This window comes from Heterodontus francisci, chromosome 41 (genome assembly GCF_036365525.1).
Source record: "Heterodontus francisci isolate sHetFra1 chromosome 41, sHetFra1.hap1, whole genome shotgun sequence".
NCBI lineage: Eukaryota > Metazoa > Chordata > Chondrichthyes > Heterodontiformes > Heterodontidae > Heterodontus > Heterodontus francisci.
The window spans coordinates 32,644,920-32,662,171 of NC_090411.1; the positions used below are offsets into that span (position 1 = coordinate 32,644,920).

Below are 17,252 nucleotides of genomic sequence, written 5' to 3' on the forward strand. Positions count from 1 at the left end.
TGTAAATAATCAAACATTGTTCAACATTTTCACGTCAAAACCTCAGCCCCTCTTTTGCTTTTGGTTTTGCACAACAGCTGTTTGTAATGATTCTGCTTTTCATATTTACATTTGCTTGAGACCCATCTTTTGTTTCTTTACTTGTCCCACTACCAACCCTTTTGTCTTGCATCATCACTCCTTTTGTCACTTAATCTCTCCTGCCTTCCACCCTATCACAGACCTTTCCTTTTGATCATCCTCCTCCCCCTTTCCTTGCCTCTGTACTTGCTTAAAACCTGTTACATCTCAAACTTTTTCCAGTTCCTTGAAGGTCACTGACCTCAAACGTTAACTCTTTCTCACTCCACAGATGCTGCCTGGCCTGCTGAGTATTTCCAGCATTTTCTGTTTTCAATTCAGATTTCCAGCTGACGCAGTATTTTGTCTTAGTTCAGTCTATACAGCTCCACCTCTGTCCACTCCATACAGAATTTCGGTCTCATCCGTACACCTCCCCCCGTGCAACAGTATAGCCAGTTTCTACACCTCCCCTGTCTAACACATTGCCCATTCCATACACCACCTGTTGGTTTACACACTGTTCTGTCTATACAGACACCTTGGGCTTTTTTTTTTAATTCAGTCACGGGATGTGGGCAGCACTGGCAAGGCCAGCATTTATTGCCCGTTCCTAATTGCCCTGGAGAAGGTGGTGGTGAGCTGCCTTCTTGACTTGCTAGATTACTTCAAAAGGCAGTTAAGAGTCAACCACTTTGCTGTGGCTCTGGAGTTAAATATAGGCCAAACAGGGTTAGAACAGCAGATTTCCTTCCGTAAAGAACATCAGTGAATCAGATGGGTTTTTATTACAGTCCGGTAGTTTCATGGTCTCCATTACTGAGATTAGTTTTTTTATTCCAGATTTAATTTTAAAACTTTAATTCAAATTTCCCAGCTGTCATGATAGGATTTGAACTCATATCTCTGAGTCATTAGACCCAGCCTTTCAATTACTAATGCCATAACACAATGACTATGATACCGTTTCTCACCTCACACTTTGTCTAGTCTATGCAGCTCCACTTTGTAACACATTGCCCAGTCCATACAAACACCCTGTATAACACACTCTTCTGTGCATACACATCCCCTCTGTGTAACAGATTATCCAGTCCATACATACACCTTTGTAACACACTGTCCAGTCTACTTCCTCCCACTGGTAAACACTACCTAGTCAAAGAACAAAGAACAAAGAAAATTACAGCACAGGAACAGGCCCTTCGGCCCTCCAAGCCTGCGCCGATCCAGATCCTCTATCTAAACATAGTCCATAAACTTTCCCCCATACAACACATTGTCCAGTGCTTACAGACCCTTTATAACATTCTATCCAGTTTGTACAGACCCCTCTGTAATGTACTGACCAGTCCATACACCTCCCACTATCGGCACATAGGAATAGGAGGAGGCTATTTAGCCCCACAAGCCTGTTCCTCCATTTAATATCATGGATGATCTATGACCTAACTCTATATGCGCACATTTCCCCTAAATTCCTTAATATCTTTGGTTAACAAAAATCTATCAATCTCAGATTTAAAATTGATGTAGCATCAATTGCCATTTGTGGAAGAGAGTTCCAAACTTCTACCACCCTTTGTGTGCAGAAGTGTTTCCTAATTTCACTCCTGAAAAGTCTGGCTCTAATTTTTAGACTATGCCCCCAGTTCTGAACTCCTCAACCAGCGTAAGTAGTTTCTCTCCATCTACCCTATTTTGTCCCCTTAATGTTTTGAAAACTTTGATCAAATTATGCCTTAATCTTCTAAATTTCAGGGAACACAACCCTAGTTTGTGTAATCTCGCCTCGTCATTTAACCCTTGGAGTCCAGTTATCATTCTGGTAAATCTGTTCACGACATTTTAATAATCTATGTAGCTGGACCCCAAGTCTCCATGGACCTTCACTGTTTCTAGCTTTTCTCAATTTAGAATGTACCCTGGTCTATCCTTTTTAGGTTGAAAGTGGATGACTTCACATTTGCCTACACTGAAATCTATTTGCCACTGTTTTGCCCATTCACTTAATCAATCTCTTTGTAATTTCATTCTTCCATCTACACTGTTTACAATGCTGCCTATTTTGTTTCATCGGCAAACTTGGATACATTGCTTTCTATCTCATCATCTAAGTTATTAATAAATATAGTGGATAGTTGAAGCCCCTCAACACAGATCCTTGCAGGACACCACTAGTCACATCTTGCAAATTCGTGTACCTGCCCAGCATCTCTACTCTCTCTCTCCTGCCACTCGGCCAATTTCCCAACCAGGTCAGTAATTTGCCTTCAATTCCATAAGCTTCAACTTTAGTTAACAGTCTCTTGTAAGGGACTTTCTCAAATGTCTTCTGGAAGACAATATAAATAACATCCGTACACATCCCCCTGTCCACCACTTTAGTCACCTCTTCAAAAATTACAATCAGGTCACAGACCCTTTTGTTACTCACTGTCCAGTCCATGCAGAACCCAATGTGTAACACACCATCCAGTCCATAAAGACAGTTGTGCAATGCAATGTCCAGTCTATAATGCTCTTCTGATCTCTTTTATGACAATAGCTATATCCTCAGGACTCAGTAGGTTAAAGGATACCACTGCCATTATTATTCATAACAGTAACATTTAGTCATATGTTGGTTTACTGGGTGACTGTCACATCAGGATGAAACTATCCCCCACTGAATTTGAACATCCAGTAATAATTTATGTGAGAGTTTATTAACCAGAAGTTTGTCCTAAGCTTAAAAAAACACATTCCCCCTGTTTTCCATTTCTGGCATCTCCAGAGATTGTTAGTCCAGCCTTCTGTTCCTAACTCTCCCTCGGATACCCTTCCTCAGACACCAACCACTCTCCAGCAATGTGCCCAAGCACAAGACATGCGCAACATCAGTCATCCTCCAGTACTCTGGACCAAGTGTCCATTGCTCATGGGAAGCTCTTGGCAATGTGTGACAAGATATTCAATGTCAGAGCACCCAAACCAGACCTGATCCTTTCCTCATCCCAATTCCTGACACGTGAAGCCTCCAAGAGGGGTCACCAAGTAGCAACCAGGAGCAGGAACCCTGTGTGGTTTCCCTTTCTCTTACCCAGGGATGCCGAGGCTAAATGAAGTCACCCCTGCCTCTCCCCTGGCACAGATCTGCTAACCCAACAACAGACTGAGCTGGGTCTGTTTGGCTCCGATAGCCCAATGGATAAGTTCACCGAACCACCGGACATCTTGCCCATTTGCTATTTCAACTGAGCTCTGATACGGTTTGAGCCTAGGGTCCACAGAGGAAGGCCTACCTGCCCTGTTTATTTCAATGATCTCCTCCTGAGCTAGAGGGCAGGAATCACCTTGGGCACTCCTCTGGGGGGACTTGATGTCAGGCTTGCAGTAGTTGGGAGAACCCGGCTGGGGAGCTCGGGGGATGTGCTTGTTCTTCTTCTTTGGTAACTTCTGCTTGGCCATAGCCAAGGAATAGTACATGCCAAAGTTATTGACAATAACAGGGACAGGCATAGCAATGGTCAACACACCAGCCAAAGCACAGAGAGCTCCCACCAACATCCCAGACCAGGTCTCTGGATACATATCCCCGTAGCCCAGGGTTGTCATGGTGACCACTGCCCACCAGAAGCCGATGGGGATGTTTTTGAAGCTGGTATGCCTGCTGCCCGTTATGTCTTCAGGGTCAGCACCTATCCTCTCAGCGTAGTAGATCATGGTGGCAAAGATGAGAACCCCAAGGGCCAGGAAAATGATCAGCAGGAGGAACTCGTTTGTGCTCGCCCTCAGCGTGTGGCCTAGGACCCTCAGCCCGATGAAATGGCGGGTGAGCTTGAAGATGCGGAGGATTCGGACGAAACGCACGACACGCAGGAAGCCCAAGACATCCTTGGCGGCTTTGGAAGACAGTCCGCTCAGACCAACCTCCAGATAAAAAGGAAGAATGGCCACAAAGTCAATGATGTTGAGGGTGTTCTTAATGAACTCTTTCTTGTCCGGACAGAACATGATGCGCATCAGGAACTCAAAGGTGAACCAAATGACGCACATCCCCTCCACATAGGTGAGGAACGCCTCAGTCTCAATCTCCACATCCTCTACCACATTAGTAACGTTCCCTGTGGTGACAGTCTCAGTCCTGTTGACCAGGTGGTTGAATGCTTCATGGGTCTCAAGGCAAAAAGTGGTGATGGATATTAAGATGAAGAATAGTGATGCAAATGCCACATACTGCAAAACAGAAAAAAAACAGAAAGAAGTTAAACAAAAACACCAACACATCACCCTGGTAACAATGAACACATAGACCTCTGGGTAACAATTATAGGGCTAGGTTTCCCGCTATAGTGAGAAACATGGCGAGCTTTCGGTGGTGATGCTCACAGGTTATCTGGGATCTGGAGCACATTTCACGATGTTCAGTTTCTACTCTGGCCTGTTGCCTTTATGGCCACTGCACAGGTCAAAAACCAGAGAACAATACAGCAGCGAAGGCCATTTGGTTCATCCTCCCTATGCTAGCTCTTTACAAGACCTATCCAATTAATTTCCTGCTCTTTCTGGTTACCAACCCTTCCGCAGTGGAAACAATTTCTCCCTATCTACTCCATCAAATCCCTTCATAATTCTGAGCACCTCTATTAATTTTCCCCTTAACCTTCTTTGCTCTAAGTTTTAAATCACCTTGGATTTTTTAAAAACTCAAGGGCAAAGTATATTGCAATCATCTCCATCGCGTTGTCCACTTTCTCTCAGAATAAAAGATACTTGCTCTGGGGCAGGGACCTCTATAGATCCTGACGTCAATTAGAAGGAAAGAAGTTGCATTTGTATCGTATTTTTGAAGTTACTGTTGCAATTTAGGAAACGCAGCAGCCAATTTGCGCACAGTAAGGTCCCACAAACAGCAACGAGGTCATTACTTTTGGCCATGTTGGTTGAGGATAAATATGGGCTCAAGGCACCAGAAAGTACACCCCTGCTCTTCTAAACAATTCCGTGGAATATTTTACCTCCAGCTGAGAGAGCAAATGGGGTTTAATGTCTCATTCAAAAGACGGCACCTCAGACAGTGCAGCACTCCCTCAGTACTGCAATGGGAGTGATAGCCTGGATTAAGTACTCAAGTCTCTGGAATGATATTTTAAACTTTATCTAGCTTACCGCTAATATCTACCTTCCTAGAATCATAGAATGATACAATACAGAAGGAGGCCACTCAACCCACCGTGTCTGTGCTGGCTCTTTGATAGAGCTATCCAATTAATCCCACTCCCCTCCTCTGACCCCTTAGCCCTGTAAATGCTTTCCTTTCAAAAATTTATCCAATTGTGTCTTGAATGCTATGATTGAATCTGCTTCCAGGCTTTTCAGGCAGTGCATTCCAGATCACAACTCAGGGTGTAAAAATTGTTCTCTCGTGTTGCTTCTGGTTCTTCTACCAATGACCTTAAATCTGTGTCCTCTGGTTACCTTCTGCCACTGGAAACAGTTTCTCCTTATTTACTCTAACAAAACCATTCATGATTTGGAACAGCTCCATCAAATCTCCTCTTAACCTGCTCTGATCTAAATAATTCACTTGCTGCCATCGATTATCATACTGAGGCACCGTCATTAACAGAGAACTCTGGTGGGCTGCATTTACTGGGGCCTTTGGAGAGATGAAGTTGGACTAAGGTCATTGATACAGAACACTAGCTAGAAAGAGTTACTGAGCCCGAAGGGTGTGAAAAAACTGGGTTAACACAATTAGAATAACGGGATCCCGGTTGGGTTAATGACTGAATGGTGGCACAATTGCCTTGGTACAGCTGGCAGTTATGGCATAGGTGGAATTGTTGGCCTCAAGCTGCCTCCTATGTGCTGGGAAATAAAGCTGGGCCTCAAAATTTTTCAATCAAGTAAAAGCACAGCTGTTAAAATGGATGATGGTAAATCTGCAGCTCACTGCTGTCCTGGAAACTGCTGTTGCCGCTAGTAACAAGCAGACAAGTTCTAAACCATAGTAATAATTACTCACCTCTTGACCCTCTCCATGAATGTGACAACATCATGGTTTTCCCCATGGGCTAATTAGAAAAAGGTTAGAGGAAAAATTACTTCAGAAATCTCCAACTTTTACTCTTGAAGCAGTCACTACTCATCATCGGACCCCTCCTCCCATCAGAAGCTCCAACAACTAATTCATTTTTTTAATATATTTTATTTTTACCAAATTCTGTCTCGGTTTAGTCTCCTGGCAGCCATTAAATGCAGTGGAGAGATTAATTGAAGGCCATTTGTCAACTGTCACTGTGCTGCATCACTGCTAGCTGAAGTACCCGAAATAATTAATGAATTGGTTTCCTTTAGTCCAATTCCTTTTGTGAGTTTCTATTGTATAACTTTCTCCTGCTGACTTATAGGCTGTCATAACGCTTGCCAACGCTCCGAAAGTTTTCCTGGAGGTTTCCGGGTTTTAAAGGATTGACTTTCCACAAGGAACCCAGGAGGAAAGTGGCAGGGGTATTTCCGTTCCGTGTTTCGCTCTGGCCTGAAGCATGCGCTGTCTGATAAAACCTGTGGACTGACGCTTTGTCTTTTAATACGACTACTAGCAGTCCCTTTGCCTTTCTTCTTTTTTTTTATTCATTCATGGGATGTGGGCATCACTGGCCAGGCCAGCATTTATTGCCCATCCCTAATTGCCCTTGAGAAGGTGGTGGTGAGCTGCCTTCTTGAACCGCTGCAGTCCATGTGAGGTAGGTACACCCACAGTGCTGTTAGGAAGGGAGTTCCAGGATTTTGACCCAGCGACAGTGAAGGAACGGCGATATAGTTCCAAGTCAGGATGGTGTGTGACTTGGAGGGGAACTTGCAAGTGGTGATGTTCCCATGCATTTGCTGCCCTTGTCCTTCTAGTGGTAGAGGTCGCGGGTTTGGAAGGTGCTGTCTAAGGAGCCTTGGTGCATTGCTGCAGTTGCATCTTGTAGATGACATCTTTGTCATTTAATCTCTCCTGCCCTCTGCCCTATCACACACCTTCCTTTTTGTTCTTCTTCCCCCCTCTCCCCTTTTCACTTGCTCAAAACCTATTACATTTCTAACCTTTGCCAGTTCTGATGAAAGGTCACTGACCTGAAACGTTAACTCTGCTTCTCTCTCCACAGATACTGCCAGATCTGCTGAGTATTTCCAGCACTTTGTTTTTATTTCAGATTTCCAGAATCTGCAGTATTTTGCTTTTATGATAAAACCACATGTTGGATATAGCGGTTTCTGATAAGCAAAGGGAACGTGGGTATCACAGCTGCCATTATTGACCAGTTGACATATCGGGCAACTAATGGTGGGAGTGTGGCGGGGGTGTGGGTGATGGGTTTGATGGAGATGGCAAATCTTGTGATGAAACCTTGCAGCGCACAGTTCGGAGTTAGCAACCCTCGCTATTATTAGCAGTTTGCATTGGATATTTATCCCAGGCCTGGTCCTACTTTTATTTTAATTTGTTGACAGGATGTGGCCATCACTGGCAAGGCCAGCACTGGGCTGAAAACTCTTCCCATTCTCTTCCATGGTCCAAACTCCCCAATGAGTGAAACTGCCTCTTGCTCACTCCCATCACTTTGAATTCTTTTTCACCAATTTAGTCAGACAACTGGATCCAATTAAAATAATTTTTTTTGGAAAAATATCTAAACATAAATCTAGGTTACAACACTCACAACTGCCATCACCTACAGAGTGCCAGCCAATCTCTTGCAGGCCAGACTTGCACTTCAATCCAACAGACCTGAATAAAACAGATATGAATTGGTTCCGTCTATGGGATTATCTTCTTTTCATCCAATTTAGTGTAAAAGCCTCAGATAGATCCAAACTCAAGTCCCACTAATCAAACCAAAATGTTGATTGCTTCAAATCTGTGAACTCTGGCCAACGCGGAAGTAGTTTGGATTCTTCCTCATTAGACACAGTCTGTTCCTTGCCAAGCCTGCGCCAAAGAAACCTCTTTACAGTCTAAACACTTCTAGGTGTAATCTGTGTTTTTGTTTCCCATTTTCTGCTGTTTGTGTTTAGACAGTGGGACAGAAATTTGCAAATTGGCTGTAAGTACTTAACATTCGAAGCCAAGGGGGAACATAATCTCATTGAGTCAATTTCACAATAATCATGCGTCTACAGTAACTGTTCAATGCAAATATCAACTTTTCTTCACTTGAACTATCGCAGAAATAGTACAAAGTGAGGCATCAAAGTGAAGCTTCATAAACAGAGGCACTGAGTACAAAAGCAGGGAAGTTATGCTGAACCTTTATAAAGCTCTGGTTAGGCCCCAACTAGAGTATTGCATCCAGTTCTGGTCACCACACTTTAGGAAGGATGTGAGGGTCCTTGAGATGGTGCAGAGGGGATTTACCAGGATGATTCTAGCGATGGGGGATTTTAGTTACAAGGATAAGCTGGGATTGTTCTCCCTGGAGCAAAGCAGATTGAGAGGAGATTTAATAGAGGTCTACAAGATTATGTAATGCTTCGATAAGTTAGTCAAGGAAAAACTGTTCCCATTAGCTGATGGTACAAGGACTAGGGGGACACATCTTGAAGGTTTTGGGCGAGAGATGCAGGGGGTATGTGAGGAAGAACTTTTTTACGTAGCGGGTGGTAATAACCTGGAACTCGCTGCCCACGAGGGTGGTGGAAGCGGAGACGATCAATGATTTCAAAAGGAAACTGGATGGGTACTTGAAGAAAATAAACGTGCACGGATTAAGCGGGGGAGTAGGACTGACCGGATTGCTCCGTGGAGAGCCGGCATGGACTTGATGGGCCAAACGGCCTCCTTCTGAGTCGTAAATTATGGCCAACTGGGGCTTCACTTTACTCCAAGGTCTGCTTGACATCCTTTCTTGTCGCTACTTCACTCCACCAGTTTCTTATCCTGTTTTCTCCTACATAATTCGATCCATGGTACAACTGGGCACCAGATAATCTTATAGGCATAAATAAGTGACAAAGTGATATAAAGTTGCTCTGCCGATCAAGAAAGAACCAACTCACATTTCTGTAGTGCCTTTCACGACCTCAGGATTCCCAAAGCGCTTTACACCCAATGAGTTACCTTTTAGAAGTGTTGGCACTGTTCTAATATAGAAAACACTGCAGCCAATTTGCACACAGCAAACTCCCACAAGCAGCAATAGTCTGTTCCTTTTAACAATGTTCCTTTTAACAATGTTGGTTGAGGGACAAATATTGGTCCAGGACACCGTGGAGAATTCCCCTGCTCTTCTTCAAAATAGTTACCGTGGGATCTTTCACGTCCACCTGAGAGAGCAGACGGGGCCTCAGTTTAACATCCCATCCCAAAGGTGGCACCTCCGGCACTGCAGTACACCCTCAGTAGAGCGCTGAAGTGTTCACCTAGATTTTGCACTTTAGTCAGTCCTCTCCCACTGCAGGATACATTCAATCTACTCTACAGGCCTCTATGCCACCTGATTCCCCTAAGTGACATCTCTGTGAATAATCTCCAATCCCCAAAGGTACTCAAATAAAGTTCCAGCTTTGCATCTTCACGATTAAACCATGGACACTGCGTGTCTGTGTATTTCACCAGTCTATGTCCTCCTGAAATCTGTTACCAAATCCCTTTTGTTGACTGCATTTCTGAGTTTTGTGTCATCTGAAAACCTTGAAGTTATGCCCTGTCCACCCAAGTCCAAGTCATTAATATATATCAAAAAGAGTAGTGGTCCTAATACCGAGCCCGGGGAAACACCACTGTATAGTTCCCCCCAGTCTGAAAAACAGCCATTCACATATTTTATTACTATACAAGATATGGAAATAGAATTCCATCATAATATATAAATCGGATTGACTTTAAGTTCACTTAATGTCAGTTTAAAATCGTGCCAGCTATGGACAACATTCCTATCGTCGCTCCAGGGCTTAAAGGGTTAAATTATGAGGACAGGTTGCATAAACTTGGTATTCTCTTAAGTTTAGACTGGGGGGAGGTGGTGTTGAGGAATCTAATCGAGAAGTTTAAAATAATTAAGTGGTTCAATAGGTTAGACACAGAGAAAATATTTCCTCCTCTGGAGAGAGTTATAGGATAAGGCAGCAAAAGAAAATTAGTGCTAGGCAGTCTAGGAGTGAAATTAGGAAGCATTTCCTTCCCACACAAAGGGCAAATGAAACCTGACCTCCCTCCCTCAAAAGGTTGGGTCAATTGGAACCTTCAAGTCTGTGATGGGTAGATTTTTTATTGGGTAAGGGTGGAAAGGGATATGGGGCAAAGGGGAAAAGGAGTTGAGGTACGGATCAGCTGTGATCTAATAGAATGGCAAAATAGACACAGGGGCTGAGTGGCCTCTCCTTGCTCTTATTCCCCTAGTACAGAAACTGTTGTGTCCCAAGCAATATTTGACAGCTTTATACTGTCCTTAATGAAATGTTGTACCGTGTATCACAATGCACAAGGAGCTGCGTGGCTGAATACTAAATAGCTCAGATATTCTATATTCCCAGAAGCACAATATTTCGTCTGTCGAAAACAGCATGGAATCAATAGCTGCCGTGACCTCTGGTGCTGTGGTTTGAACTATCAGGTGATCAAATAATGTGAAACAAGAGGGTATAAAAGCAAAATACTGCAGCTGCTGGAAATCTGAAAAACAAAAAGTGTTGGAAATACTCAGCAGGTCTGGCAGCGTCTGTGGAGAGAGAAGCAAAGTTAACGTTTCAGGTCAGTGACCCTTCATCAGAACTGGCAAAGGTTAGAAAAGAATTAGGTTTTAAGCAAGTGAAGGGGAGGGGGATGGGGGAGAGAACAAAGGGGAAGGTATTCAATAGGGCAGAGGGCAGGAGTGATTAAATAACAAAGCTGTCCTGGGACAAAGGCAAAGTGTGTGTTAATACTTGTGGTGAAAGACAAAGCATTAGTCCAGAGAGAGACTGTTAATAGTGGAATAATGAGCAGCTCTGACTGCATGAAAAGCAGGCACATGGTTAAAAAATAAAATATTAAAAAAAGGCCAGTCATGCTCTGAAGTTATTGAACTCAATGTTCAGTCCACAAGGCTTCTTCTCTGTCTCCCTCTCCGGAGATAGGCTGTCTACTAATATTCATTATAAGCCCACCGACTCCCACAGCTACCTCGACTACACTTCTTCACACCCTACCTCCTGTAAGGACTCCATTCCATTCTTTCAGTTTCACCGTCTCTGACGCATCTGCTCTGATGATGCAACCTTCCACTACAGTGCTTCTGATATGTCTTCCTTTTTCCTCAAGCAAGGATTCCCCCCACTGTTGTTGACAGGGCCTTCAACCGTGTCCAGCCCATTTCCTGCACCTCTACCCTCACCCCTTCCCCTCCCGCCCAGAACCGCGACAGGGTTCCCCTTGTCCTCACTTTCCACCCCACCAGCCTCCACATCCAGAGGATCATCCTCCGCCATTTCCGCCACCTCCAGTGTGATGCCACTACCAAATGCATCTTCCCTTCCCCTCTCCTGTCAGCATTCCGAAGAGATCGTTCCCTCCGTGACACACTGGTCCACTCCTCCATTACCCCCATCACTTCGTCCCCTTCCCACAGCACCTTCCCCTGCAATCGCAGTAGGTGTAATACCTGCCCTTTTACCTCTTCTCTCCTCACTATTCAAGGCCCCAAACACTTCTTTCAGATGAAGCAGCCATTTACTTGTACTTCTTTCAATGTAGTATACTGTATTCGCTGCTCACAGTGTGGTCTCCTCTACATTGGGGAGACCAAACGCAAATCGGGTGATCACTTTGCTGAACACCTCCGCTCAGTCCGAAAGCATGACCCCGAGCTTCCGGCTGCTGGCCATTTCAACACTCCCCCCGGCCCTGTTCTCATGCCAACATTTCTGTCTTTGGCCTGCTCCAGTGTTCCAGTGAACATCAACACAAGCTCGAGGAGCAGCACCTGATCTTTCGATTAGGCACTCTCCAGCCTTGCAGACTGAACATTGAGTTCAATAACTTCAGAGCGTGACTGGCCTTTTTTTAATATTTTATTTTTTAACCATGTGCCTACTTTTCATGCAGTCAGAGCTGCTCATTATTCCACTATTAACACTCTCTCTGGACTAATGCTTTGTCTTTCACCACAGGTATTAACACACGCTTTGCCTTTGTCCCAGGACAGCTTTGTTATTTAATCACCCTCTGCCCTATTGAATACCTTCCCCTTTGATCTCTCCCCCATCCCCCTCCCCTTCACTTGCTTAAAACCTAATTATTTTCTAATCTTTGCCAGTTCTGATGAAAGGTCACTGACCTGAAATGTTAACGCTGCTTCTCTCTCCACAGACGCTGCCAGACCTGCTGAATATTTCCAACACTTTTTGTTTTGTTTTTGAAACAAGAGGAATTTGGACATTTATTAAATAGGGCGGTACAGTGGCGCAGTGGTTAGCACCGCAGCCTCACAGCTCCAGCGACCTGGGTTCAATTCTGGGTACTGCCTGTGTGGAGTTCTCCCTGTGTCTGCGTGGGTTTCCGCCGGGTGCTCCGGTTTCCTCCCACATGCCAAAAGACTTGCAGGTTGATAGGTAAATTGGCCATTAGCAATTGCCCCTAGTATAGGTAGGTGGTAGGGGAATATAGGGACAGGTGAGGATGTGGTAGGAATGTGGGATTAGTGTAGGATTAGTATAAATGGGTGGTTAATGGTCGGCACAGACTCGGTGGGCCGAAGGGCCTGTTTCAGTGCTGTATCTCTAAATCAAAATCAAATCAAATCACCTGGATGCAGCTGTGGAATCTCAGGTGCATATCTGTGCTGTAGTGTCAGCCGTGGCTCAGTGGGTAACACTCTGCCCTACCCCCGAGTCAGAAGGTTGTGGGGACAAGTCCCACTCCAGAGCCTTGAGCACAACTATCAAGGCTGACTGACGCTCCCAGTCCACTACTGAGGGACTGCTCCACTGTCAAAGAGCAAGGGAGTTCTTCCTGGCCAATAGTTATCCCTCAATTAACATCACAAAAAAAGCAGATGGTCTGATCAGTATCACATTGTTGTTTGTGGAGCTTTCTGTGCTCAATTTGGCTGCTGTCTTTCCTACGTTACAACAGTGACTACAAACTAAGGTGCTTCATTGGCTGTAAAGTGCTTTGGAGCTTCCTGAGGTTGTGAAAGGTGCTATATAAATGCAAGCCCTTTCTTTGAAAGGGGAGAAAATGAGACTTGGAGCTCAGTCTTCAAAAGAAAACTTGGGCCACAAAACGTTCAATTACTCTGAAAGCAACATCCAAGATGAGTGTAGACCATCCGAAGTTCACACTTTACAGCACTGCTTTCAACAATTTCAGATTATAACTACTGCTCAAACAGCAGGTCCTGGTCAAGGTTCTGAACCATCCACCTCCTCTCGATCCATCTTTTGTTTCTTTACTTGTCCCATTACCATCCCCTTTTGCTTTGCAACATCATCCCCTTTTGTCTCTCCAAACCTCCACTCTACCATAGACCTTCCCTTTTGCTCTTCCCTCCTCTTCCTCCCTCTCCCTGACTCTGTACTTCTGCTTAAAGCCTGTTACAGTTCTGACGGAAGGTCATCGCCCTGAAACATTAACTGGTTCTCGCTCCGCAGAAGTTGCCTAACCTGCTGAGTATTTCTGGCATTTTCAGTTTTGAATTATAGGAACAAGAGAAGGCCATTCAACCCCTCAGGTCTGCTCAGCCTTTCAATTAGGTCATGTCTGACCTGCACCTCAACTCCATTTTCTCGCTCTGGTTCCATATCGCTCGATACCCTTTAAAAAAAATCTATCAATCTCAGTCTTGAAAATTTCTATTGACCCAGAATCAACAACTTGTTGGGGGAGAGATTTCCAGATTTCTGTTTAAAAATTCTTTCTGATTTCACTCATGAATTTAAAGATTATGCCCCCTTGTTCTTGATTTCCCACACCAGAGGAAATATTTCTCCGTATCTGTGGCGCAGTGGTTAGCACCGCAGCCTCACAGCTCCAGGGACCCGGGTTCAATTCTGGGTACTGCCTGTGTGGAGTTTGCAAGTTCTCCCTGTGACCGCATGGGTTTTCTCCGGGTGTTCCCGTTTCCTCCCACCGCCAAAGACTTGCAGGTGATAGGTAAATTGGCCATTGTAAAATGCCCCTAGTGTAGGTAGGTGGTAGGGAATACGGGATTACTGTAGGGTTAGTATAAATGGGCGGTTCTTGGTCGGCACAGACTCGAAGGGCCTGTTTCAGTGCTGTATCTCTAAATAAAATAAAATAAAATCCTTTTAACATTATAAACACCTCAATCAGATCACCCCTCAATGATCTCTTACCCAAGGAAATACCAGCTAAGGTATGTTACGTGTCCTCATAATTTAGGCCTATCAGCCTGTCATTCTGGGGTGGTGCAGTGGTTAGCACCACAGCCTCACTACTCCAGCAACCCGGGTTCAGTTCTGGGTACTGCTTGCGTGGGGTTTGCAAGTTCTCCCTGTGACCATGTGGGTTTCTGCTGGGTGCTCTGGTTTCCTCCCACAGCTAAAGACTTGCAGGTTGATAGGTAAATTGGCCATGGTAAATTGCCCCTAGTGTAGGTAGGTGGTAGGAGAATTGTAGGGATGTGGTAGAGAATATGGGATTTAATGTAGGATTAGTATAAGTGGGTGGTTGTTGGTCAGCACAGACTCGGAGGGCCTATTCCAGGACTCTATAAAACAGCCTAGAATCACACAGGTGCCTGACACAAGCTTCTGAATGTTCAGAAATGTCACTGGGATCTGATTGCCTGAGAGTACAATGTGCATCACAAAATGAATCATTACTGGCACTAGGATGTTGTCATACCTTATTGAGACACAAGAGGACACCAAAGCTCCAGATGGGTCAACCATTGGGTGCCTACCATTAAGAAATTGGTCCCAAAGCTCTTTCGAAGTGTGTCTTAATAGCTGTTACAAAAGTCCTTCATTTATATAGAGTGCCTTTCATGACCTCAGAATCTTCCAAAGTGATTCGCAGCCAATGAAATGCATTTACTGTTGTAGGAAATACAGCAGCCAGTTTGTACACAGCAAGCTCCCACAAACAGCAATGGCCAGATAATCTTGTTTTTAGCGGTCAGTTGATGTATAAACACTGGCCAAGACATCAGGGAGAACTCCCCTATTCCTCTTTGAAACAGTGCCATGGGACCTTCTACGTCCACCAGTCAGGGCTGCAGCTTAATGTCTCATCTGAAAGGCACCTCTGACAGTGCAGCACTCCCTCAGTACTGGCACTGGAGTGGCAGCTAGATTCTGTGCTCAAGTCTTTGGAGTGGGGCTTGAATGCACAACCTTCTGTCCAGAGGCGAGAATGCTACCCACTGAGTTACCGCTAATGTAGTTAATGCAGTGCTGAGTCATACAGACTAGGAAGAGTTCCAATCCACACCCAGTCTCTGCTCAGATGATTGACTGATCTCAACCAGGAGCTCTACAATTGGCCGCAAACTCACTGCACTTTCAACGTGAAAATCCAGGGCTCCGGTCTCTAATACCAAAGCGAAATACTGCAGATGCTGGAAATTTGAAACAAAAACAGAAAATGCTGGAAACACTCAGCAGGTCTGGCAGCATCTGTGGAGAGAGAAGCAGAGTTAACGTTTCAGGTCAGTGACCTTTTATCAGAGCCCTGAGTTCTCGCATTGGGTCTGTATCCCTTAATACCAGCTGTAATGACCCACATGTTAGACCTGCGTTCCACGAAACACTTCAAAAGGCAGCCATGGAAGTGAGGTACTTGGGCAAGGTACACCTTTCACACAGTTGGAATGTTATCCCTGCATCAGCCAACAATAAAATGGGGCCCAGGCAGTAACGCGGAAACAGCACCACTTGCCAATAGGGAATGTTGGAATGTTTGTACATCAAACAGAATTCCACAAGGCCAGAAACCAGCAAAGTCTTCCCCTGAATAGAAGTATCCCAGTTCAAAGACAAAGGGTTTGAAACATTCCAACATCTCCCTGAGTTTTGGACGTTCCAGCTACAGCTTTGCTTAGACACTGGGGGAACAGGGGCTAAGTTGTAATGCTGCACTGCCGGGAGAAACCTGCACTCACGGCGTACATGGAGGGGGCAGAATTGTCAGCTGCAATGTCTGACCATAGATTACTCTGAACGCCTTTCCAGCCTGGAGATTTGTGTTAGAATCCAAGCCAGTTCGGAGGATCGAAGGTCTCGCTCTCTAGTGTTAGCTGTGGCTCAGTGATTAGCCCCTTGCTTCTGAGTCAAAAGATCAGTGGGTTCAAGTCTTGCTCCAGAGGTATTCCTTTGAAGTATAGAGGAAGTGCTGCATTGCCAGAGGTGCCGTCTTTCCAATGAGACGTTAAACTGAGTCGCCTGTCTGCTCCCTCGGGTGGATATAAAAGATCTCCTGGCACTATTTCAAATAGCAAGGGCGTTTTACCCAGTGTCAATATTTGTCACTCAACCAACATCACAAAAAACAGATTATTTAGTCATTATCATGTTGCTGTTTGTGGGATCTTGCTGTGTGCAAACTGTGTTTCTTACCTTACGCAGAGGCTACATTTCAAAACTACTGCATTTTCTGTAAAGCACTTTAGGATGTCCCGAGAGCTGTATTAATGCAAGTTTGTCTTTACTTTGTTCTGGTCCGTGTGGTTTAGCACAAACAGGCTTGATCAGAGGGGCCACAGCAGAAACCTCAGATGTTAAACAGACAGCGTGCAAGCTCCCCTCCCCCCGACACCCCATTCAGCTTTCGGATCACAGGCAAGTCTACACTTGAAGAAAACCACGGCAAGGGCTGATCTATATGCAGAAACTGACTCAAGTAGCCCCAGCACGATGCTGTCTGCAGGTGGGATTTAGTAAAGAGCTGCCTGATTTAATGAGTTGAGAGATCACAACGAGGAGCCCAGAGCATCAGCAGATCTATATACTGCAGCAAAATTCCAAGAGCAATGAGCTGCTCTAAATCTGTACGGCGCACTCAACGCATTGAGAAGAATAACTAACACAACACTGTATTGCAAACTGATGATAAACTGCTGGCATCCTTCTGTTCTGTAACCACTCTATGATTCTATGTGGGGCAGCTATACAACATAATATACACAGGGGCAGCTTTTTCTACAATATCTACACAGGGGCAGCTATTCACCATAATATACACAGGGGCAGCTATACAACATAATATACACAGGGGCAGC

At 44.8% G+C, this 17,252-nt stretch overlaps 1 protein-coding gene across 2 annotated transcripts in view; it reads right to left on the reverse strand.

The window, feature by feature from the left end:
- The window catches only part of LOC137353447 (voltage-gated potassium channel KCNC1-like), a 110,442-nt gene that overhangs the window by 20,892 nt on the left and 72,298 nt on the right, over positions 1-17,252 (reverse strand). The window contains exon 3 of one of the 2 annotated variants that reach the window (XM_068019746.1): positions 3,396-4,278. In XM_068019746.1, the coding sequence (XP_067875847.1) occupies positions 3,396-4,278 (883 nt within the window). Of the gene's footprint in view, positions 1-3,344; positions 4,279-17,252 lie in introns of both variants that reach the window. The other variant, XM_068019745.1, reaches the window with a different exon arrangement.